Source organism: Doryrhamphus excisus, chromosome 7 (assembly GCF_030265055.1).
Source record: "Doryrhamphus excisus isolate RoL2022-K1 chromosome 7, RoL_Dexc_1.0, whole genome shotgun sequence".
In the NCBI taxonomy this organism is placed as follows: Eukaryota; Metazoa; Chordata; class Actinopteri; order Syngnathiformes; family Syngnathidae; genus Doryrhamphus; species Doryrhamphus excisus.
The window spans coordinates 2,757,368-2,782,264 of NC_080472.1; the positions used below are offsets into that span (position 1 = coordinate 2,757,368).

Sequence of the window (24,897 nt, forward strand, 5' to 3'; positions counted from 1 at the left end):
TCATAAGGTAAGACCTCGAAAGCAGTAACAGTTTATTTCTCTGCTCATGGAAATTAGAAGGAGCCCTCTGCATGGTTCTGAGGACTGTGACGTCAACTAGGAGAAACCTGCCACTGAAGATTGTAGGTACACTACAAGCCCACTAGAGGACGACAAAGACCAGGTGATTTTTCACAGCTGTCAATACACTACTACCTTCAGTGATGCTAAGTACCGTTATGTGCTAAGGGTACAAGAACCCCTTTCTTTCCAATGTCTTAAGGATATCTTTTTTTTTTAATTCATTCATTCATTTTCTACCGCTTTTTCCTCACGAGGGTCGCGGGGGGTGCTGGAGCCTATCCCAGCTGTCTTCGGGCGTAAGGCGGGGTACACCCTGGACTGGTCGCCAGCCAATCACAGGGCACATATAGACAAACAACCATTCACACTCACATTCATACCTATGGACAATTTGGAGTCGCTAATTAACCTAGCATGTTTTTTGGGAATGTGGGAGGAAACCGACGCATGCACGGGGAGAACATGCAAACTCCACACAGAGATGGCCGAGGGTGGAATCGAACCCTTGTCTCCTAGCTGTGAGGTCTGCGTGCTAACCACTCGTCCACCGTGCAGCCCCAAGAAAATAAAAAAAAATCTTTGTGTGTCCACCAAGTGGAACCAAATGTCACAAACAATCCGCCTAATATTGGAATCAACTGGAATGTAATGGCTCGAGCCAAGTTGCGTCAATGACGCTAGGAGTCTAACTGCGCCAGTTGGAGCGCGTTTTCCTCACGAGGGTCACGGGGGTGCTGGAGCCTATCCCAGCTGTCTTTCGGGCGAGAGGCGGGGTACAGCCAATCACAGGGCACATATAGACAAACAACCATTCACACTCACATTCATACCCATGGACAATTTGGAGTCGCTAATTAACCTAGCATGTTTTTTGGGAATGTGGGAGGAAACCGGAGCACCCGGGGAAAACCCACGCATGCACAGGGAGAACATGCAAACTCCACACAGAGATGCCCGAGGGTGGGATTGAACCCTGGTCTCCTAGCTGCGAGGTCTGCGCGCTAACCCCTAGACCACCGTGGTGGGACTACCAGTGTTAAAAAAAAAAAAAAACTCTGGATTGTTGTGAGAAATGGTTATTAGCAACCCCGCTCTCCGTATGCACACTCTATAATGCTACACAGACGACCGCTTTTGCTACATTATTTTCCACAAAATAAACACAGTTAGGACACTGATAAATTGTTACGGCTTTCTCTTCTGACTCTTCCTCACGACAAAGTAACGTTGGAAATGCGTCAGGCTTCAGCAGCAGTTTGTCGGCTAGTCCATACTAGCCCATGTTCCCAAAACAATCCAGTGTGAAACGCCGGTGACGGATTAAAATATTTTTCTTTTGCTAGTCGGGAATCTGGAACTGCAACCGCTTGTGGCTGATGAAGGCGTCGTTAGGAAGCAGAACCAGAAACAACAAAATTAAGGTGAAACAAAGAGCACATCTCGCCTACAGCACACGCCCATATAAGGAAGCCCGCTCCTCTGTGACATCACAAACTTCCAGTTTTACAACGCCCCTCTGAAACCGAGCGTTTTGATCCATCTAAATTACTTTTTTTAGGGTTTACAGTTTAATTATCTGAAACTGTGGTGTCGTTTAACACAAGAATACAGCATTCTTACTACATTTATAGGTCAGAAAAGTGGAAAAAGCGTTATAGGACTCCTTTAAGACACCAAACAATACATTGTTTAGTGTTGAAGGAACACAGATTTTGAGAGAAAAGTCTTGAATTTTTGCAATGTAGTTTGATGTTTTGGATGTGTTTACGTGTGGGTGGGAACTCTGTCAACTGATGAAGTCCTTGCCTCGCAGAGATCCACTCGCCACTTTCCTGAATGAACCACAGTTCCACCTAGTGCTTTACAAGAAATGACCAAAATACCAAAATACAGTAGTATATTTAAAATGTTTGCTTACAGGCCAAAACGGTCCAAACTGTTTGCTGAACTCCAGCCAAAGCATCTTACGGAAGAATACGGTTGACTTGGCATCCTCCCGTGGTGCATCCTGGTGGGATGTCCTCCTCGGGCAAACAGAGCGCACACCCACCTGACAAAATGATGTAAGTAAAATAATGAGTCATCGTACCAGGCTGCCTTCTTCCCTCATTGCGCTTCCAGTGCCTGACTGTCCGTTTTAGGCCCTTTTACAAGGGTCGGTATTAGCTAAATATTCAACGCTACTTTTTAATGTTCACGTGGGTTTGTGATGCACCCCCTACTTAAAGGGATGTTAAATTTGTTAAAGATGTATCAACATCACATACATTATAAATTATACATTGTCCATAGGTATGAATGTGAGTGTGAATGGTTGTTTGTCTATATGTGCCCTGTGATTGGCTGGCCACCAGTCCCAGGGTATACCCCGCTTCTCATCCGAAGACAGCTGGGATAGGCTCCAGCATCCCTATAACCCACCAGTGAGGATAAGCCACATAGAAAATGGAAGGATGGTGCCCGTGCGTTCAATTATATTCTTATTTTTTAGTTTTTCCAACATTCATTAATTTTCTTCGTGCTGGAGCCTATCCCAGCGTTCTTTGGGCACGAGGCGGGGTACACTCTGGACTGGTGGCCAGCCAATCACAGGGCACATATAGACAAACAACCATTCACACTCACATTCATACCTATGGACAATTTGGAGTGGCTAATTAACCTAGCATGTTTTTGGAATGTGGGAGGAAACCGGAGTAAACCCACGCAAACTCCACACAGAGATGGCCGAGGGTGGAATTGACCCTGGTCTCCGCTAACCACTCGACCGCCGTGCAGCATTCAATTATATTCTTATTTTTTATTTTTCCCAACACTAATTTTCATATCCAAAGTCATACAAAAGTAGTGATAAGCAGATATTGGTAACAAAAATATTTTTATAATATTGCGTTACATCAAATACGTGTAAGACAGACTTTAAATTAAAGCAAAAAAAAAAAAAAACTGATGCATTTTATGCACTAAAACTGCTAATCCCTGGTGGTGTAATAATAAGCGCTTCTGTCTTTCATGGGTTTGATTCCTAGCCAGGATTGCGTCAGGAAGGGCATCTGGCGCAAAAACACTTTATAAATCCCCATGGGGACATTTTCAATTTTACACTCCAATATATTCCATTTAGAGTAGACCTTAAACAGAGAACCCACTGGCCCCCAAAGTCCTTCCACCCTCCAATTCTTAAACAATCTTTAAAATACCGTTCTCTCGTTTATGATTTTGTCAACAACGCATCTATTGACCTACTCAAGTCCTTGGCTCATGTGTTGTTATTACCAAAAAACAGTCATGTGCTTAGGTTGCTCATTCAGAGGATAACAAGACAAAGGAGAATAATTTAGTTTGGTTAAAAGTTTTCACTACAAGAAATATTAAAAAAAAAACATAATTTAGACATAGATGATAGTTTCTTCAATCTTCTGTTGAGCCTGGATACGTAATCCACCATCTCGGTAGTCAAATGAATAAAAACATCATAAATACATTTGACTTGCTGGTGTCCTAAAAAAAAATAAATGCTAGTTTTCCTCTCTATGGAAGGACGGCAGTGATAAGCAAAACACAGCTTACACCCCGTCATCATGTCTCTCATTTCTGAGAGATCGTCATCTCATTTCGGTGTATGCTAACTGAATGCTAACAAGGAAGCATGTTTTGTGATAAATTAAAAAAAAAAAATATATATATATATATATATATATATTAAGTACACAGCTAGACCCATGCAGTGTATTAACAACACAATAAGCGTAGAATGATCACAAACCAAGGCAAAATTATTGAGTTTTTTTAATTTTCAACATTAACCAGAGCGGATGCTAACTGAGGTGCCACTGTATTTTTTCTCCCTAAACGTCCACTTTAGCACAGTGGTAGCATGTAAACCTAAAATAGTTCAAAATATAACACATAGCTAAACAGGAAGGTGGCGTCCATGTTGGTCTGGCTGCCGCATCGTACCTAAAAGTGACCAAAATGTTTTTGGTTAGAGTACATTTTTGTTTGAGTTGGACCTTGTGGAACAGATGAATGACGCTAACTAAGGTTCCACTGCATATTCATTTGCTGTGTTTACCTTGTCCTTGTATCTGTTTTGTTGAAAAATTGTGCTTACATATTTATTGTCTTTGACAAATCATTCTACTAGCCCTTGTATTATGTTGCGGGTCAATTTGACCTGTTTCAGTTAAGGTTAACAAGGTTAACTAGCATGATTTGTTAACCCTTGTATTATGTTGCGGGTCAATTTGACCTGTTTCAGTTAAGGTTAACAAGGTTAACTAGCATGATTTGTTAACCCTTGTATTATGTTGCGGGTCAATTTGACCCGTTTCAGTTAAGGTTAACAAGGTTAACTAGCATCATGGTAGTTAACCCTTGCATTATTGTAAGGTTAACTAGCATGATTTGTTAACCCTTGTATTATGTTACGGGTCAATTAGACCCGTTTCAGTTTTTGTGTTAATGACCCTAGATGAGGAAAAGTCACAAAATTTCATGAAGAAAAAGAAAGGATAACACGTACTTTGGTCAACACAAAAACTGAAACGGGTCTAATTGACCCGTAACATAATACAAGGGTTAACAAATCATGCTAGTTAACCTTACAAGGTTAACAAATCATGCTAGTTAACCTTACAAGGTTAACTAGCATGATTTGTTAACCCTTGTATTATGTTACGGGTCAATTAGACCCGTTTCAGTTTTTGTGTTCATGACCCTAGATGAGGAAAAGTCGCAAAATTTCATGAAGAAAAAGAAAGGATAACCAGTACTTTGGTCAACACAAAAACTGAAACGGGTCAAATTGACCCGTAACATAATACAAGGGCTAGACAAAAAAGACAAGACACAAAAAAAAAATCTGACATTTTTTCATCTCAGCTGTGTGATGCATTCGAGTATAGCCCAGAGCGTCTGAAAAGAAAACCTTCCAGAGCTCATTAATGAGTACAGGTGTTGTGCACTGTGTTGTTTATCTTCACCTTTGACCTTGTCAGCTTGCGCTCAGGTGTTGAGCAGCAACCAACACCCAGCCATGTCCGTTCAATTATTACACACTAGGTTTTGGAAAGCATCATTTTATGTATTTTAAAAAAATCCATAATTTCTCTTATTCTAATTTCTCCCTATTTTCTGAAAAAATGTTCTTATTTTCAAATCCCAATAGTGACTGGCCTGGAATGGGTAAATGGCTTTCCCAAAGCCCTGACCTCAACCCAATAGACTATGCATTAACTGGTAAGTCTGCAACTAACTATTATTTCCTCAGTGGATTAATCTCAAGCTTGTTGTTTTCATTAATCAAGTAATCAGTTAGGTCCGAGATCACGTGTCAAACTCATGAAAAAAATGTGCAACGTGCATATAAAGTAGTCGTGATAACCTTCAGTGGCCATTGGACTGGTCACCAGCCAATCACAGGGCACATATAGACAAACAACCATTCACACTCACATTCATACCTATGGACAATTTGGAGCCGCTGATTAACCTAGCATGTTTTTGGAATGTGGGAGGAAACCTGGAGAAAACCCACGCATGCATGGGGAGAACATGCAAACTCCACACAGAGATGGCCGAGGGCGGAATTGAACTCTGGTCTCCCAACTGCGAGGCCTGCACGCTAACCACTCGACCACAGTGCATCATGTAAATTATTATTGAGCGGATGAATTGAATTTACATAATTTCTCAAGTATTTGGTTAAAGTCCGTTTTGGTTAGTGAATGAATTAATGACGCTAACCAAGGTTCTAGTATATGTCCACATAAAAACACATTTTTTTTTTTACTTTAAAGACAAAAATAATAGGTTTGCGTTCAAGGATGACTAAGGAAATACAAAAATATTAACGTTTAATAGAGTAAATTCAGATGATATTTGCATTTTTTAAGTTAAAATGATTAACTGGAAGCACGCAGGCCTCACAGCTTGGAGACCCGAGTTCAATTCCACGCTTGGCCATCTCTGTGTGAAGTTTGAATGTTCTCCACGTGCATGCGTGGGTTTTCTCCGGGTACTCCGGTTTCCTCCCACATTCCAAAAACATGCTAGGTTAATTAGCGACTCCAAATTGTCCATAGATATGAATGCGAGTGTGAATGGTTGTTTGTCTATATGCGCCCTGTGATTGGCTGGCCACCAGTCCGGTGTGATGAATTGTTGCAGCTGTACAGGAAACCAACCTATTAAAAAAAAAAAACTAACTAAGTTTGATAAGAACCATTCCCACTCACATTTCCAATTTGGAATCTCTGGTTTTCCAGTCCAAACAACATCTCGCCGCGGAGCCGAGCAGCACAGGATCCCTGACCTCACAAACCGGTTTGCTGACTATCTGGATTTGAGTCGGAGAGGAGGAGCGTGAGAGTAAAACGAGGCTGGATAATTAGGAAAAGCAGGCTGTATTCCCAAAGGGAGAGCGCACTGAGCTCCATGCATGCTGCTGTCGGCAGCATCCTTCGGTGTCTACCGCTTTAAGAGCGAAGGAGCGTGTGTGTGCGTGTGTGTGGGGGAGGGGTATTGGCTGGGGTGGAACAGTCCTGTAATGAGTAGATTTTAGAGAGACGGCAGATAGGAGAAATAGCGAGAGGCCAAATAAAAAAAAAAAAAGGGCAGATGATTTGATGGAATTGCGGGATATGACAACAATCCTGGGATAGGCGGGCACGAGGATAGAAGGCAAAGGAACAGGAAGGGTTTTTTTTTCTGCTTCTCTTGGCACCTTAAGGAGAGCCTCCTCTTTGGATCACAGCAGAGTGGAGCGAGGGGAAGGAAATCGGAGATCATCACACTTGGAGTCTTTGTGGTAACGACTCGGATCATCGCTTAAATGTCTTTTTTCCAAACGACACGATAGAGAAATCCTTTCAACTTCTCCTGTCTTTTTTTTTTTTTTTTTTTTTAAATGACGTACTTGCGTGGTCGCATCCTTGCCCCGTGTTCAGGTGCAGCGAGGATGCTGGGATGCTGTCGTAGCTAACCGAGCTCCATTGCTGCCCCTGCCACGACTCTGCGGGCCCCCCGGGAAAAGCCGGAAAAGCCAAGCCCTGGCTTGTCTGGACTGATACGACGGGGTTACAAGCTCCCCCGACTGCGTGGAGGTGCAGGGTGGAGGAGGAGGAGGAACAGGACGAGGATGAGGAGCACCGTTAGCCTGCATGCCCATGGGAAGCAGAGCCGTATTCATATTGCCGAGGCTTCGATTGCTCCGACGTCGTAGATGAAGCTTGTCAAATCTTCCGAACAAGAAATTCCATTTCACATTTAGAGCAGCGAGGAAGTTCGGGGCCTGTGCCTCCCTGATACCGGATCCAAGCAAGGCCTCCACGCTACTTGCTACTTCTGAGTAAACTAGGCCTCTGTTGCTCTTTTTCTTGACATTCTAAGGATTTGCCTAAACCTGTTTCATGCATGTCCACTGGAGGCAGGTTTGACTTTGATGATGGGGGGTCGTACTGCGGGGGGTGGGAGCAAGGAAAAGCCCACGGCAGAGGGGTCTGCACGGGGCCACAGGGTCAGGGTGAGTACGCAGGGGCGTGGAGTCATGGCTTTGAGGTCCTGGGTGTGTACACATGGCCCAGCGGGAACAGCTACCAGGGCACCTGGGCGCAGGGCAAACGGCACGGTATCGGAGTGGAGAGCAAGGGCCGCTGGGAGTACAGAGGGGAATGGACGCAAGGGTTTAAAGGCCGCTACGGGCAGCTGGAGAGCACGGCCAGTGGTGCCCGCTACGAGGGGACATGGAGCAACGGTCTGCAGGATGGATACGGCACCGAAACCTACTCCGATGGAGGTAAAGATGATTTTCTACTCCCGGTACACGTTCTCTTGTTTCAAGTTCAATGACACAGAATGTGGGTCACATCCGCACCTACAGTATCCGAAAGAAAAGGCTAACGCAGGAAGTGAGACACCATTTCAAGATCACAACACGTCTCTCATCCGCTCAGCGTCACACCCTCTGTGCTAAAGTCACCATGGCAACATGGAGACGGCGGGTCAGCGTGTCGCTAGAGACCCGAGCGCAGCTCTCCAAGTCTTTTCCCTGCTTACTTTTTTTAATTTAGGCCGCCTAATGACGGATGAAGTGCGGATGACCCGGATGTTGGAGTTCAATAAGTAGAGGGAAGACAGACATAAACTAGATGCGGGGTGGTACGGTGGATGAGTGGTTAGCGCGCATGCCACACAGCTAGGAGACCCTAGTTCGATTCCACTCTCTGCCATCTCTGTGTGGAGTTTGCATGTTTTCCCCGTGCTAGGTTAATTAGCGACTCCAAATTGTCCATAGGTATGAATGTGAGTGTGAATGGTTGTTTGTCTATATGTGCCCTGTGATTGGCTGGCCACCGGTACAGAGTGTACCCCGCCTCTCGCCCGAAGACAGCTGGGATAGGCTCCAATGAATGCCTGCTTGTCTTCAGCACCACAGACAGCTCCCTTTTAAAAACTCACTTTTAAAGTATTCTTGAACTAGTGGTTATATTCAGAATCAAACACAGAGCAAAGTAATACATTCATTCATTCATTTTCTACCGCTTTTCCTCATGAGGGTCGCGGGGGGGTGCTAGATATTGCAATATTACAAAAATATTTTTGTTACCAATATCTGCTTACCACTACTTTTATATGACTTTTGGTTTGAAAAGTATTCATTCATTCATTCATTTTCTACCGCTTTTCCTCACGAGGGGTGCTGGAGCTTATCCCAGCTGTCTTCGGGCGAGAGGCGGGGTACACCCTGGACTGGTGGCCAGCCAATCACAGGGCACATATAGACAAACAACCATTCACACTCACATTCATACCTATGGACAATTTGGAGTCGCTAATTAACCTAGCATGTTTTTGGAATGTGGGAGGAAACCGGAGTACCCGGAGAAAACCCACACATGCACGGGGAGAACATGCAAACTCCACACAGAGATGGCCGAGTGTGGAATTGAACCCTGGTCTCCTAGCTGTGAGGTCTGCGCGCTAACCACTAGTCCGCCGTGCCGCCTGATTTGAAAATTAGTGTTGAAAAAATAAGAATATAATTGAATGCTGCACATATACTAGAACCTTGGTTAGCGTCATTAATTCATTCACTAACCAAAACGGACTTTAACCAAATACTTAAAAAATTATGTAAATCCAATTCATCTGCTTAATAATAATTTACATGATGAATTTACATGATGCACGGCGGTCGAGTGGTTAGCGTGCAGGCCTCACAGCTAGGAGACCCGAGTTCGATTCCACACTCGGCCTTTGATTGCATCGTCGGTATGCCTTATATTCCTATTTTTCCTAAATTATCCATGTTTATGCTTGAAATGCTTAATTTAGGCAAAAACAACATAATTTTACAAATAATAGGCCGTATTAAACCACGAAATGATTAATGTATTAAAAAAACAAACAAACGCGATATAAGTGTGACTAGCCAAAGGATGACTGTAGTCTTAAATAATTTTTATGCTCTTTTGTAATGTTTACATGAGTTTCATATTTGCATCAGTTCCTGTTTGTGTGGCCTAATTGACAATGAACATAAGAAACAGTATACTGTTAATTGGGGCACTTTCTGTGTCCCAATTACATACTACATACTAATTATATACAGATCTAACCCAACAGTGATCCTGTGGGAAAACAAGACACGGACCCTCCTTGTTCTTCCATCTCTCCGTGAGCAATCAATGCAACATGTTGCCTTTTAGTGCCCATTTACTGTGGCGCGTACAGTCCAATAAGCAGCGATAGCTTCATTATATTTAGCTTGCAGCCACAGAAACCAGCATCAGTCCGGTCTTCATACGTAGTCTCGGATCTGCTTTTTCAGTCTCAGTCAGGATTTATGTCACCGTGTTGTGTTGCGTGTTATGCAACAATACACGGTCAACTCACATGAACCTAAGAGGAGATTTGACACTGAGTTACTTCAGAGTTAATGGTTTGGAGCAAACTCTGAAAGGTAATAATGCATAAACCAGGGGTCAGCAACCCGCGGCTCCAGAGCCGCATGTGGCTCTCCAGCCTCTTTGTTGCGGCTCCCTTTGCAATGCTTGAATATTTTTTAGCACCCGTGTGGTGAAAATGCACGTCTTTGTTATGAGTTTACAAAAATCCAACTTTGTGTGAGACCATGAATGCATCCTGACTGAGTTCTGACTGGTGACTGAATGAGCAGACAGGATGCTATCCAGTTCTCTCTGACAGGTTAACATGAAGGGAAATGAGTAATACTTTGAGTTATTTGAGTTATTAATTATTATTAATGAGTTATTTGACGATTCTAAAAAATAAATTAGAGCTCATTTAAAAACAAAAGTTTATCTCCAGTACTAGCAAGAGTACTCCAACTCGTCTTTTTTTTTCCCTCCAATGTTGTTTTAAACATACAACGTTTTGCGGCTCCAGGCTATTTTTCTTTAGTGGGCAAGTGGGTGAAATGGCTCTTTTCATAGTAAAGGTTGCCGACCCCTGGCATAAACAATGTCTTTAAAGTGGTATTCATGCTGCGGTAGTGCCTGAAAAATACGCTGTAATGTGACCTAAATCACAATTTTTTTGAGATTCGGCTGATTTGACATCTTTGTGTTCACATCTATGAGGTCCCAGGCGTTGTATTATTAATCCAGGATCAGAAGTCACCTTGTAGTGAAAGAAAGAGGCGGATGAATTTAATGACATGCAAAGCTGAACAGATACTGTTGAGTTTCTTCCCTGTGACTACTGTAAAAAAGTAATTAGCGGTAGTTATTATTAGAGCTGTCAAAAATGTAAAAAAAATTATTTAATTAATTACATTTTTTTTTTTTTGGCCATAATTAACACATGCGTTTTATGGCTCCACACAGCGTTACCGAGTCTGACAACTTTATTCTGACCCCAACACATGAACGTTATGTATGCTATGTACCGACTCACAAATATTCATTCTAAAAGTGCATTCATAGATCTGAACATCACAACAATATGTGTGGTCTAAATAATAATAATAATAATAATAATAATAATTAATAATAATAATGGATTTGATAGGGCTGCACGGCGGTTGAGTGGTTAGCACATTTAGACCTCACAGCCAGGAGACCGGAGTTCAATCCCAGGTTAGCGTCATTAATTCATTCACTAACCAAAACGGGCTTTAACCAAATTATGTAAATCCAATTCATCTGCTCAGGAAAGACAAAAATGTTAACAGAAAATACGTTTTTATAGTTTTACAATAATTTACATGATGGAGGAGGGGGCTGCACAGTGGACGAGTGGTTAGTGCACAGGCCTCGCAGCTAGGACACCCGAGTTCAATTCCATCCTCGGCCACCACCCACAGTTGGTGGGTAGACAAATTATTTTTTTCAGATTAAAATTAACATTATTAGCATTATTAGAGCCCTGTAGACATGACAAAACACGACTATAGTCACATTTATACTCTTTTTATTTATTTACAACGTATTGCGCAACTGCAGGGTCTTGAGACACATGCTGACTCGCAAACTAGAGAGCTAGCGACCTAAACGGTAGCCTTCAAGTTATTTCCTTTCAACTTAAATAGCCAAAAACTTACCACTTCCACACGGATAGGGAGGATAACTATTAACAGTTATTTAACCTTTAACATGAACATGAATCAAACGTAATAATTTTTTCTGGGTACATGATACCATACAGCATCCATATCAAACAGTAAACTTTCATATCAAGGCAGGGGTCTCAAACACATGGCCCGCAGGCCAAATGTGGCCCGCAGGACACTAGTTTGAGGCCCCTGATGTAAAGAAAAAAATAATGAAAAAAGGGTAAGGATTTTATTTTTTTATAGCTTTTTACGAAATTAAAAATATACATATAAAAATATCAAAGTGGTCGCTGGAATTCTTAGAGTTTTTTGTATGCGACCCTCTGTTGAAAAAGTTTGGACACCCCTGCCCTGGATTGACTATCCCAGGACATGGCATCCCTAAAATGGCCGTGTGAATGAATGAATTTTCCGTGTTAACTTTGGTCTATTATTAATTTTAAAAAGTATTGAAATACAAGATATTAATATATAGTATTCTGGCCGCTCTGCGTCAGTAATAACACAACATTGATGAGACATGACGTTACGTCATCAGGATAACCGTCATTTTCTCCACTCGTGACTTGACGCTTTAAGAGTCGCGCTGGACATCAAGTTGACAGCTCGGGCTTTTAGCGCAATAGCCTGCGCTCTTGACTCTCATCCGACAGAACGTGATTCGAGTCCCGGATGTGCACAGGAGTGGACCAAGCAGAGTTAAATGAGCACCCTTGCAGTGTTGTACAGTATATTGGATTATCATATATTGTCACATGACTAGAACATTGATGCGATGTGGATGGATTTTACTAAACCGTTCCTCTTGGAACTTCTTCCTGGTTGTTTTTTTTTTTTTCTGGGTGAAACGTTTATTTCAACGCCACCGCTACCTCCCTCACTCGTCCACTTGCTCGCCCTTAAAGGGCCCACACATGTGACTCAGTAGTGCTAGCATTGTCTCATTTGGATGACACATTCATCCTGAGGGTATTTTGACCAAAAGCACGTCAAAGAAGTTATTAAAGGGGAATTCGCAATCCTTATGTGAAACATTAACTCATATTTTTTTCCCTTTTCTGTGCAGTATGACACAAAAAAACGAGTTAATTTGAGTTAGCTAACAATGCATGTCATTGGGATATACCATTTGAGATACACCTATTTCAACTATGAAGCACTGTTGCATGGTTTGGATGTCAATACATTGTTAGAAGTGGCTCAAACTACTCTGTAAATATTCTCAAAAACTGTAAAAAAAAAAAAAAAAATTTTTTTTTACATATTTTAACCAATCTCGTGAATTTTCCGCCAAAATATACTGAACACATTTTTGACATGCACTATTTCTAGGCCCAATCTGCTCATTGCTTCATTGCTCGTTACTTCCTCCACTCTGCAGGGGGCAGCAGCGAGGCATAAGTGTCACAGTGCAGCAGCAATAGAAGAAGCTTGCCTTAAGAAATAGGATGCTAATAACGCTAAAAATACAAACGTAGACATTGAAAATGTGTCTGGACCACAACATATACACTAAAATGGAGCAAAGAAGTAAATGTGTTTACTTTGTAATATAATAATAATAATAATAATAATAATAATAGAAGACTGCACGGTTGACAAGTGGTTAATGCACAAGCCTCACAGCTAGGAGATCCGAGTTTGATTCCACCCATGGCCATCTCCATGTGGAGTTTGCATGTTCTCCCCGGGTTTTTCACATTCCAAAAACATGCTAGGTTAATTAGCCACTCCAAATTGTCCATAGGTATGAATGTGAGTGTGAATGGTTGTTTGTCTATATGTGCCCTGTGATTGGCTGGCCACCAGTCCAGGGTGTACCCCGCCTCTCGCTTGAAGACAGCTGGGATAGGCTCCAGCACCCCCCGGCGACCCTCGTGAGGATAAGCGGTAGAAAACGAATGAATGAATGACTGAATGAGTTCTGTACGCTGCACGGTAGTTAAGTGATTAGCATGCAGGCCACACAGCTAGGAGACCTGGGTTCAATTCCACCCTTGGCCACCTCTGTGTGGAGTTAGCATGTTCTCCCCGTTCGGGTACTCCGGTTTCCTCCCACATTCCAAAAACATGCTAGGTTAATTAGCCACTCCAAATTGTCCATAGGTATGAATGTGAGTGTGAATGGTTGTTTGTCTATATGTGCCCTGTGATTGGCTGGCCACCAATCCAGGGTGTACCCCGCCTCTTGCTTGAAGACGGCTGGGATAGACTCCAGCACCCCATGTATGTCCGATAATTATCAGTATCGGCCCAATATCAGCATAAAAATGCGATATCGATTGATATCGGTATCAGATATTTTTCCGAATCAACCCCAGGAAAAGTCCAGATTTTACGAGAATACTGTCGTAATATGAGAAACTAACAAAATAAATATGTTTGGAAAATTATGTCGAGGAAGAAGTGAAATTAGGCTGCACGGTGGGTGAGTGGTTAGCGTGCAGGCCTCACAGCTAGGAGACCCGAGTTCAATTCCACCCTCGGCCATCTCTGTGTGGAGTTTGCATGTTCTCCCCGTGCATGCGTGGGTTTTCTCCGGGTACTCCGGTTTCCTCCCACATTCCAAAAAAAACATGCTAGGTTAATTAGCCACTCCAAATTGTCCATAGGTATGAATGTGAGTGTGAATGGTTGTTTGTCTATATGTGTCCTGTGATTGGCTGGCCACCAGTCCAGGGTGTACCCCGCCTCTCGCTTGAAGACAGCTGGGATAGGCTCCAGCACCCCCGGCGACCCTTGTGAGGATAAGCGGTAGAAAATGAATGAATGAATGAATAATAATAAATATACAAACAAGTACCAATATGAGTTTGGAAAAAAACAACTATTATTCCCATCATGGTCTGCACGGTGTTGAGTGGATAGTGTGCAGACTTCACAGCTAGGAGACCCGGGTTCAATTCCACCTTCGGCCATCTCAATGTGGAGTTTGCATGTTTCTCCGGGTACTCCGGTTTCCTCCCACATTCCAAAAACATGCTAGGTTAATTAGCGACTCCAAATTGTCCATAGGTATGAATGTGAGTGTGAATGGTTGTTTGTCTATATGTGCCCTGTGATTGGCCGGCCACCAGTCCAGGGTGTACCCCGCCTTTCGTGAGGATAAGCGGTAGAAAATGAATGAATTTGTGTGTGTTTATCCATGTGTGTGTTCCAGGAACCTACCAGGGCCAGTGGCTGGGTGGGATGCGTCACGGGTACGGTGTGCGGCAGAGCGTGCCATACGGCATGGCGGCCGTCATCCTCTTCCCCCTGCGAACATCCATAAACTCCCTCCGTTCCGAGCACAGCCACGGCCCCCCGGCTGTGTTCGAGGATGGCAGCGCCACCACGCCAACGGATGGCGTGGTGGCTGGGTTGGCCGGCAGCCCGGTGGGCCGTGGTGGCTTCGCCCTCACCGCTCCGAGTGAAGCCGAACGCCAGCGAAAGCGGAAAGGCCGCTTCCGACAGTCCATCCTCAGCGGCCTGAAACTACGACGCTCCGAATCCAAAAGCTCCCTGGCCAGTCAGCTCAGCAAGCAAAGTTCCTTCTGCAGCGAGGCGGGCATGAGTACGGTGAGCTCCGCCGCGTCCGACATCCACTCCAATGCCAGCGAGAACGAACAGGGCGCCCCGGTGGATGCAACGGTGACGGAAATGTACGCAGGCGAGTGGCGTAGCGACCACAGGGCCGGCTGGGGCGTGAGTCGACGTTCGGATGGCCTTCATTACGCGGGCGAATGGGCAGGGAACAAAAGACACGGGTACGGATGCACCACGTTCCCGGACGGCACCAAGGAGGAGGGAAAGTACAAGCAGAACATGTTGGTGAGCGGCAAGCGCAAAAACCTGATCCCCCTGAGGGCCAGCAAGATCAGGGAGAAGGTCGACAGAGCGGTGGAAGCTGCTGAGAAGGCTGCAGAAATTGCCAAGCAGAAAGCTGAGATTGCCATGTCCAGGTAATCAATCCAGGACTTTACCAAAGGGTGTAGGGTTGGGGGTGCGTGCCGTGATGGTTTACTCCGTAGTTACGCTACAATTAGTCCACGACTTTTCATTTCATATTCATTTTTTTATGTTTTTCAACGATAGTTTTACATGCATGAAATAATTATATCCATGACATTAATCAATATTCAAGGTAGCGGTCTCCAAAGTGTGGCTCAGGGGGTCATTTTGACTTCAAAAAAAAAAATTTTTGGCCCACTGCAGAGTCTTAAAAAAGAATTTAACAATAAAACAATAACAACAGAAAAAAATTAGTAAGTTAACAAAAATATGGTAAAATATTAATAGGTAAAAAGGTGTAATGCAAGCAAAAAAATCCAAATTTTATGAAAAATTATGTTATTTTAGTAGCATAAAGTTGAAGTCATAATGATAAACAAAACAACTACTAAAAGTTATGATGTCAAGAGAATAAAGTCAAAATATGGAGATAAAGTCATAATTAAGAGGATAAAGAAATTTTTGAAGAAAAACAACAAAATGGGATAAACAGAAGTAATTTTATAATAACATCAAAATATTATGAGAAAAATGTAGCAATTTTTTAGAATAAACTCATAATTATTATGAGGAAAAATAATGTCATTTTAGTAGCATAGAGTTGAAACATTAAAGAAAAACTAAATAAATACAAACATTATAATATTATGAAAAACAAACAAAAAAATTACATTGTAATTTCTGGAATGCAACCAAAAAAAATCATAATTTTATGAAAAATTATGTTGTAGTAGCATAAAGTTGATGTCATAATGATAAACAAAACAACTACTAAAAGTTGTGGAAAAAGTTATGATGTCAAGAGAATAAAGTCATAATTCAAGAGGAGAAAGAAATTTGGGGAAAAAAAACAACAACAAAATGGTAAAAACAGCAGTAATTTTATAATAATAACATCAAAATATTATGAGGAAAAAATAGCAGTTTTTTTAGAATATTAATATTATAATTATTATGAGGAAAAATAATTCTATTTAGTAGCACAGAGTTGAAACACTAAAGAAAAACTACATAAATACAAACATAATATGAAAAACAAACACATTTATTTAATTATTAATTATGTAAATTAATTATGTAATTTCTAGAAAATTAGGTTGGGGAAAAGTTCTATTTTTTATATTATGGGAATAAAGTCATAATATTACAAAAAGAAAATGTAATAATACAAATTTTTTTATTCATTTATTAAAAACAACACCAACATCAAATAAGGAAATTAAAGTAAATTGAATATTAAATTATAAACTAGGTTATACAAGGTTATTATAGGATTAAATATAAAGTCATTATGAAAAGAACATTTACAAAGTTCATTAAAAAAATAATAATAAAAACCTGCAAAAGTGAAAACATCTAGCGTATACAGTATTACTGTAGTACTTTTGAAATATACGTACATTTCCTGTCAGTGTATGAGTGGATTATTCCTCACCGTTATTCCTCATCAGGATGAGCCATGCTCGGGGAAAGGCGGAGGCTGCTGAGGGAGTCGCGCAGAAGGCCATGGAGGAATGTCGACTGGCCCGGATAGCTGCCAAGGAGCTCTCCCCCTCCTTCCACATCTACGGCAACGGTGGGTGGTCTACGCCTACTTTTCCCCACGAACAGACAACCACCTATCACACTCACATTCACGGCTTCAGTGAAGCTGTAGCATTTTTGCATCTTTGTTAAAACACATTCCTCCTCCTTGTCCTCTATGTACCCAAACATTTATTCATAAACGTCTGCTTTCATTCAGCATATACGATTGCTAGCAGCTCATGACCACAAAACAGGAAACGGGCCAATCAGAACACAAAACAATCATGACTGTTGTTGCTTTTCTATTTAGCCAGCTACAGACGGCTGAAACGAAAAATGAACACATCCAACAGGGCACCGGTAGATCACTCTAATACATCACAAGGGCGCAGAACACATAAAAAAAACATGTAAAATTGCACCGATAGATCACTCTAATACATCACAAGGGTGCAGAACACATAAAAAAACATGTAAAATTGCACCGATAGATCACTCTAATACATCACAAGGGCGCAGAACACATTAAAAAAAACATGTAAAATTGCACCGATAGATCACTCTAATACATCACAAGGGCGCAGAACACATAAAAAAAACATGTAAAATTGCACCGATAGATCACTCTAATACATCACAAGGGCGCAGAACACATAAAAAAATGTACAATTGCACCGATAGATCACTCTAATACATCACAAGGGCGCAGAACACATAAAAAAAACATGTAAAATTGCACCGATAGATCACTCTAATACATCACAAGGGTGCAGAACACATAAAAAAAAACATGTAAAATTGCACCGATAGATCACTCTAATACATCACAAGGGCGCAGAACACATAAAAAAAAACATGTAAAATTGCACCGATAGATCACTGTAATACATCACAAGGGTGCAGAACACATTAAAAAAAACATGTAAAATTGCACCGATAGATCACTCTAATACATCACAAGGGCGCAGAACACATAAAAAAAACATGTAAAATTGCACCGATAGATCACTCTAATACATCACAAGGACGCAGAACACATAAAAAAAACATGTAAAATTGCACCGATAGATCACTCTAATACATCACAAGGACGCAGAACACATTAAAAAAAACATGTAAAATTGCACCGATAGATCACTCTAATACACCACAAGGGTGCAGAACACATAAAACAAAATGTAAAATTGCACTGATAGATCACTCTAATACATCACAAGGGTGCAGAACACATAAAAAAAAACATGTAAAATTGCACCGATAGATCACTCTAATACATCACAAGGGAGCAGAACACATAAAAAAAACATGTAAAATTGCACCGATAGATCACTCTAATACATCACAAGGGTGCAGAACACATTTAAAAAAACATGTAAAATAGATCACTCTAATACATCACAAGGGCGCAGAACACATTAAAAAAACATGTAAAATAGATCACTCTAATACATCATAAGGGCGCAGAACACAAAAAAAAACATGTAAAATTGCACCAACTCCCATTTACGCATATACCGGATATAAATCCCATATATGCGTAAAACGGACATTTTCCGGTATACGCATATAACGGATTTCGCTTATATCGGACAAAACCAGTGGGAACAATTGAATCCGATATATCCGAGGTTTACTGTAATTATGAATGCTTTTCTTGTTACTCAGCATACACACACACACACACACACGCTAGCAATCTAACAGGCCGACTGTGGAATTCTGCCAGATCCCTTTATTGGTGTTATTGTCCGACTGTTTTCCAAGGGCTCGAATGTCAGCGGCCCCAGCACCAAGACGCCAAGGACAAAGACCACGAGGTCATCTCCACGGGAACAGACAGTCCAGAGCTGTGTACTCCGGACACCACGCCGCCTGTAATAACACCCGATCTCAGCCCTGTGCTCAACGTTCCCGTGTGTCCGCCTCGGAGCCCGCCCAGGCGTGTCCATCGTCCCAAAAACGCTTGCTTCATGAGACAGACCGCGGTGGACGATCACGGTGGAGCCGAAATCCAAGTCCTGGTGGAGTCGCGAGGTACGGGAATGCTGAAAGGCGACGCAAACAACTGGGCGGATGACCAGTACCCCGATCGGGGGTGCAGCAGCCGCTCCACTACGCCGTCGTTACTGGAAGAACAGGAAGTACACATAAACGGCCATGACCCGGTTCCTTTGTCCAACCACAAGCTACGCGAGAAACCCATCTCCAATCACAAAGTCCGGGAACACAGATCGTGGGAGCACTCTTCGTCCAACCAAAAGTCATCCAAGCACGCGTCTTCCAATCACAAATCCCGGGAATACGCGTCATCCAATCACAAAACACGGGATCATTCTTCCAGCAACCACAAAGCTTCCGAACGCGTCTCCTCCAACTACAAACCGCAGGTGCACATTTCATCCAATCACAACATGTCCAATCACAAGACGTCTGAGCATGCTTCCGCCAATCACAACTCCCAGGACTACATCTCGTCCAATCACAACCCCAAGGACCACGTTGCCTCTAGCTACAACCCTCGAGAGCATGCCTTCTTCAACCACGTAAAACAGCACAATCCCTGCAACCACAAGCTTAGCGAGCATGCCGGAATCCACCAAAGGCAAGATGGCGTCGCCGAGGGTTGGACTGCGGAAAGCACCCTCAGGTGGAGCCCCGCCCACTCGCGCCTCACCGAGCGCGACGAAGAAAGAACGAACGAGTACACCGTGGATATGAGGCTTCAGTGTCCGGACTCGCGTATGTCCCCGTCGCCGGCGCCCAAAAACAACCGGCTGCGATCCCGGGGGGGTCTGAGGCCGGTCAGAGAGGGATCCGTGGACTCCGTGCAGATGCTGGACAATTTGAGCGTGGGGGCGGAGCTCGAGGAATGGCCGCTGCATCGGGACCTCACACTCTCCCCACCGCTTCAGTCCCAGCCCATCGCCCTGGAGCAGGAAGGAGAGCTTCTCACCCTCAAACCAAACTCAGTAAGTCCGATTCCCAGATCTTTGGTGTAGAAATCGCCAAAAAAATGCAGTTTTTTTCTGATTAAGGGAGAAAAAAAATCCAAACCTAATCATAATTAATAATTAATTGAGACCCATCAGTTTGGAAAAGGTTATTAAGCCATTTATAAAACTTTGGGACTCCAGCAAAATACAGCGAGAGATTAATTCATTCATTCATTTTCTACCGCTTTTCCTCACGAGCGTCATGGGGGGATGCTGGAGCCTATCCCAGCTGTCTTCGGGCGAAAAAGAGGCGGGGTACACTCTGGACTCGTCACCAGCCAATCACAGGGCACATATAGACAAACAACCATTCACACTCACATTCATACCTATGGACAATTTGGAGTCGCTAATTAACCTAGCATGTTTTTTTGGAATGTGGGAGGAAAACCGGAATACCTGGAGAACACAACATACAAACTCCACACAGAGATCCCCGAGGGTGGAATCGAACTAGCTGCGGGGGCAGCAACGACGCATCCAAGAGGTTACAAAAGACCCCGCATTTTTGGCTTTCTGGTCAGGATTGCTGTAGGGGGAGAAAATATTTAAATTTCTAATATTTTATAAAATAATTGATAAGCACTTGGTTAGAGAATGTTTTGGTTAGAGCTGGAACTTCTGGAACAGATTAATTCTATGAATTAATTCTATTTTATTGTATTAAATTATAAATATCTTTTTCCAGTCAATAGTGCAAAATAAGAACGTATTCCCTGGATATGTAAACGATATACAAAATATAAACAATATAAAAAAAACATCCAGTGGAACCTTGGTTAAGATGAATAATTCATTCCTAAACCAAAACTGACTTTAAACGAATAAATTTTTCAATTATATAAATCCAATTAATCTCTTCCAGAAAGCTAAAAATGTTAACATAAAACATATTTTTATCGATTTATGCAGAAAATAATGCCTAAAATTGACTGAAGACGTGTCGTGGTGGTCGATCTTGCTGCCATATTGTGTCTTTGGCAACAGTCATGAACCTTCAATTTATTCCATTTTATGTACATTTGGAATAGTTTTTTTCATGTAAAAATATAAAAGCATTATAAATGATCATTACCATTATAAACGGGTGACGTGAGCTAGCTAATAAGATGCTAGCCAGTGATAAAAATCCCATTATATGTTCATTCGGGCGGCACGGTGGTGTAGGGGTTAGCGCGCAGACCTCACAGCTAGGAGACCAGGGTTCAATCCCACCCTCGGGCATCTCTGTGTGGAGTTTGCATGTTCTCCCCGTGCATGCGTGGGTTTTCTCCGGGTACTCCGGTTTTCCTCCCACATTCCAAAAACATGCTAGGTTAATTAACAGGATTGGAAGCGGTCTCACTTTTTTCGTACTGCACTCTCGTTCTTTTCTGTGTCATACAAAAACCTTTTAATTCAGGCATTATTTGACATGGACTTGAAATGAGCAATGGGGGGGGGGGGTCACTGATAGATCTACTAGGTGACTCCCATGGTGTCTTCGGTATTTTGTTTTTATGAATTAATGTTAATCGATTAATCACAGCGAGGCTTCCAGGTCCTGAAGCAGCAAAACAGCCCCGGACCACCACACTACCACCACCGTATTTTACTGTCGGTGTGTTCTTTTTCTGGTTGCATGGTGGTAGAGTGGTTAGCACGCACGACACACAGCTGGGAGACCCGAGTTCGATTCCAACCTTGGCCATCTCCGTGCATATGTGGGTTTTTCTCCGGGTACTCCCACATTCCAAAAACATGCTAGGTTAATTGGCAATTCCAAATTATCCATAGGTATGAATGTGAGTGTGAATGGTTGTTTGTCTATATGTGCCCTGTGATTGGCTGGCCACCAGTCCAGGGTGTACCCCGCCTCTTTTTCACCCGAAGACAGCTGGGATAGGCTCCAGCACCCCCCGCGACCCTCGTGAGGAAAAGCGGTAGAAAATGAATGAATGTTCATTCGGATTGGCGCTTTTCCTTTGGGAATGATGTGTATACAAAGGTTACATTGAAAATAAACCGAATGCAATTGGAACATTTGGGTCCATGTATACGCGGATAATGACTCCTTTCTTCTTCTCTGTGTTCTCTCAGGGCTCCAGCTCCATTCTGGTGGTGATGGTCATCTTACTCAATATCGGAGTAGCAATTCTTTTCATTCATTTCTTTATTTAAGCTCATACAACTGCTGTATGTATATTATATTCTAACCTACTGAGATGGACATTCTGGCTCGAAATGACGGTTTCAGCTGTGACGTTTTTGCGTCATCGTTAACTTTTTTTTTTTTTTTTTAGCTTCCAAACGTGGAAAAGGTTACCGACTCGAGTAAAGGTGGTAGATTTACACATTTACACTACCGTGGCGTGTTTCGGACACACGTGCATGGGTGTCGTCGTTGTTAAAACGAACTAGCAAAAGCAGTTTTGGACTTTTTTTTTTTTGTTTTTTTTGTTTCCTGATTATAAAACATGCTAACCACTAGCATGAAACTCACACTCCTTCCCGTTTCTTATCTCGCTTTCACATTCACCGATTTCTTACCCCCCCCATCCCCCACCCTGTCCTCACTATGCGCTACGTACAGAACTATGCTGCAAGAGTAGATCCATTTAAAGGGCTCGCCATGATTTTTTTTTTCTTTCATTTCTCCAAAAAAAAAAAAAAAAAAAAAAAAACACTTGTGCATGAGGCTGCGTGGGGCGTCGATTCGAAATGCATCGTCTTATCCCTTTAACATCAACATTTTTTTTTTTTTTCGATTCCATGACGGCGGTGCGGTGATGGCGTTGTGCACTTGTTTGATGTCACCTCACCTACACGCGACATTGGATCTGTGCAAACATACGTAGGTCCCGTTTTCATTTTTAAAACATTTTGTATGTTGAGATCGAAATTTATACTCAAGGAACTTCCTGAATTTGAAAAGAAACGCTTAAGTCGGCACTCCTTTGCACACGGACTCACATCGGCATGGCGACTTATTTATCCGCTGACATGCTGAGAGAGATTTCAGAATGTCCCTTTGTACGTATAGCTACTGTAACGACTGTTATGTTACCACCACTAATTATACTATAATATGTGTATGTGTCATTATTATTATTATTATTATTATTATGATTATTATTCCACTTTGACACTTTTCGAGCAAGCTGGAGAGAACGCAGAGTGTCTCTTTTTTTTTGATTCACTTCAATTCACCAAAATTGGCAGTTCCAAGATGAAGCCAAGTAACGTCCACTCATCCTCACAAACTCGCGCCCCCTTCAACCAGGAATGGCATGCACTGTTTTGACTCTGTAATCCTAGTCGGGCCGTTCAAAAAAAAAAAAAAAAAAAAAAAAATGGAACGTGGGGTTTCTGTTTCGCTGTGTGTCGTTCCCAGACACGTTCAGTCTCACGGGCCGGGCCGGATGACATTTTTCCGCATGGTTGTTCAGCTCAATCTGCTGTGGGTTTGCTCCCCTTTCGTCTGTTTTGTCGAGTAACACGAGACTAACGTGAGACGTGGAGAGCAGCGATAAAAAAAAAAAATAAAATGCTAGCTTTTAACTCTCAAGAGAATACTGGAAGTTTATGAATAATAATACGAAAAGCAACTATTGTATGTTTTATACTTCGCACCCAGTGGCATCATCATGTTGTGACATCATTGCATGCCCGAGCATGCTCTTTCTTACGCTTTGGTTTATGAGGTTGTTTCCAAGTTACTGTGGAGAAAATAATAAAATGTTTGAAATATGAAGCGTTTCTGATTTATTGCTGATGCCGAGGAACATGAGTGTGCAGTCAGGCCCGAAAAACCCTGTCAGAAGCACTGACCTACATTTAGAATTCTAGTATTTGTTCCATGAAACCGTTTACAAACCTCTTTAATTGGTTGTTGATAAGTGAATTTCGACAAAGTAAGATTCCTTATTTATATATATATATATATTGATTTTGTTTTGTTAGAGCACAGAAGTCCTGTTTACTACTTAACATTATCAGAGCCCTCCAGACGTGAAATAACACCCCTATAGTCACTTTTAAACTCGCATCATTCATTCATTTTTACCGCTTTTTTCCATAAAACATTCTATTTTATGTCATGCGATTGTTTGAGCTAAATAAAAAAAAAAAATCTAGCAAAATATGTAAACTCTTTAAAAAAAAAAAGCTATATACTTTATATACTTACTTTTCCCGGTAACTAATTATATTACTTTTTAAGTAAAAAAAAAAAAAGTTTTATGAGATTTTATTAAAATAATGTTGTAATATTGTGAGGACATTTTAATAGAATAAAATTTAAATGTAATTTTTTTTTCCATTTTCCAAATTTGTTAACTCTTCAAACAGTTAAAATTATGCATAAATCCAAAAATTATATAAATTATATAAAATGTATTTATATTTATATAAAATTATATAAATAAACATGATGTACAATTGGTTTTATATATATATATATATATTTTTTTTTGTTATTTTATTTGTTATATAATTCCATAAAATTATATAATTCTCTATAATATTCTATATATATTCTAATATTCTATATAATATTCTTCTCAACAACAGAGAAGAAATATGACCTCCGTTACCGTTGTATACGTTGTATTCATTTCTTAAAAATAAAATAGAAAATGTATTTCTTTTAAAATTATGCATGAATCTATATATATATATATATATTTTTTATATATATTTTTTAATTTTTTTATATTATTTTTCTATAATCCTTCTCAACAACAGAGGAGAAATATGAGCTATGTT

At 41.5% G+C, this 24,897-nt stretch overlaps 1 protein-coding gene across 3 annotated transcripts; it reads left to right on the forward strand.

Moving 5' to 3' along the window:
- Positions 1–57: 57 nt before the first annotated feature.
- jph3a (junctophilin 3a) lies at positions 58–24,110 on the forward strand. 3 transcript variants are annotated; one of them, XM_058076892.1, is made up of 10 exons: positions 58–163; positions 1,407–1,484; positions 1,984–2,126; positions 5,234–5,304; positions 6,333–6,874; positions 7,014–7,861; positions 14,802–15,582; positions 17,083–17,207; positions 18,923–20,127; positions 22,231–24,110. In XM_058076892.1, the coding sequence occupies exons 6-10, from the start codon at positions 7,480–7,482 to the stop codon at positions 22,309–22,311; spliced, it is 2,574 nt and encodes an 857-aa protein (XP_057932875.1). In that variant the 5' UTR covers positions 58–163; positions 1,407–1,484; positions 1,984–2,126; positions 5,234–5,304; positions 6,333–6,874; positions 7,014–7,479; the 3' UTR covers positions 22,312–24,110. The 3 variants fall into 3 exon arrangements, with proteins under 3 accessions (XP_057932875.1, XP_057932873.1, XP_057932874.1); XM_058076890.1 differs by having other exon boundaries at positions 6,333–7,861; XM_058076891.1 differs by lacking the exon at positions 1,407–1,484 and having other exon boundaries at positions 79–163; positions 6,333–7,861.
- Positions 24,111–24,897: the final 787 nt, after the last annotated feature.

Coding starts and splice junctions, on each gene's coding strand:
- jph3a (XM_058076890.1), top strand. CDS start 7,480: ATGTCCACTGGAGGCAGGTTTGACTTTGATGATGGGGGGTCGTACTGC. Junction 7,862..14,801: donor CGAAACCTACTCCGATGGAG/GTAAAGATGATT, acceptor TGTGTGTTCCAG/GAACCTACCAGGGCCAGTGG. Junction 17,208..18,922: donor CTTCCACATCTACGGCAACG/GTGGGTGGTCTA, acceptor CTGTTTTCCAAG/GGCTCGAATGTCAGCGGCCC.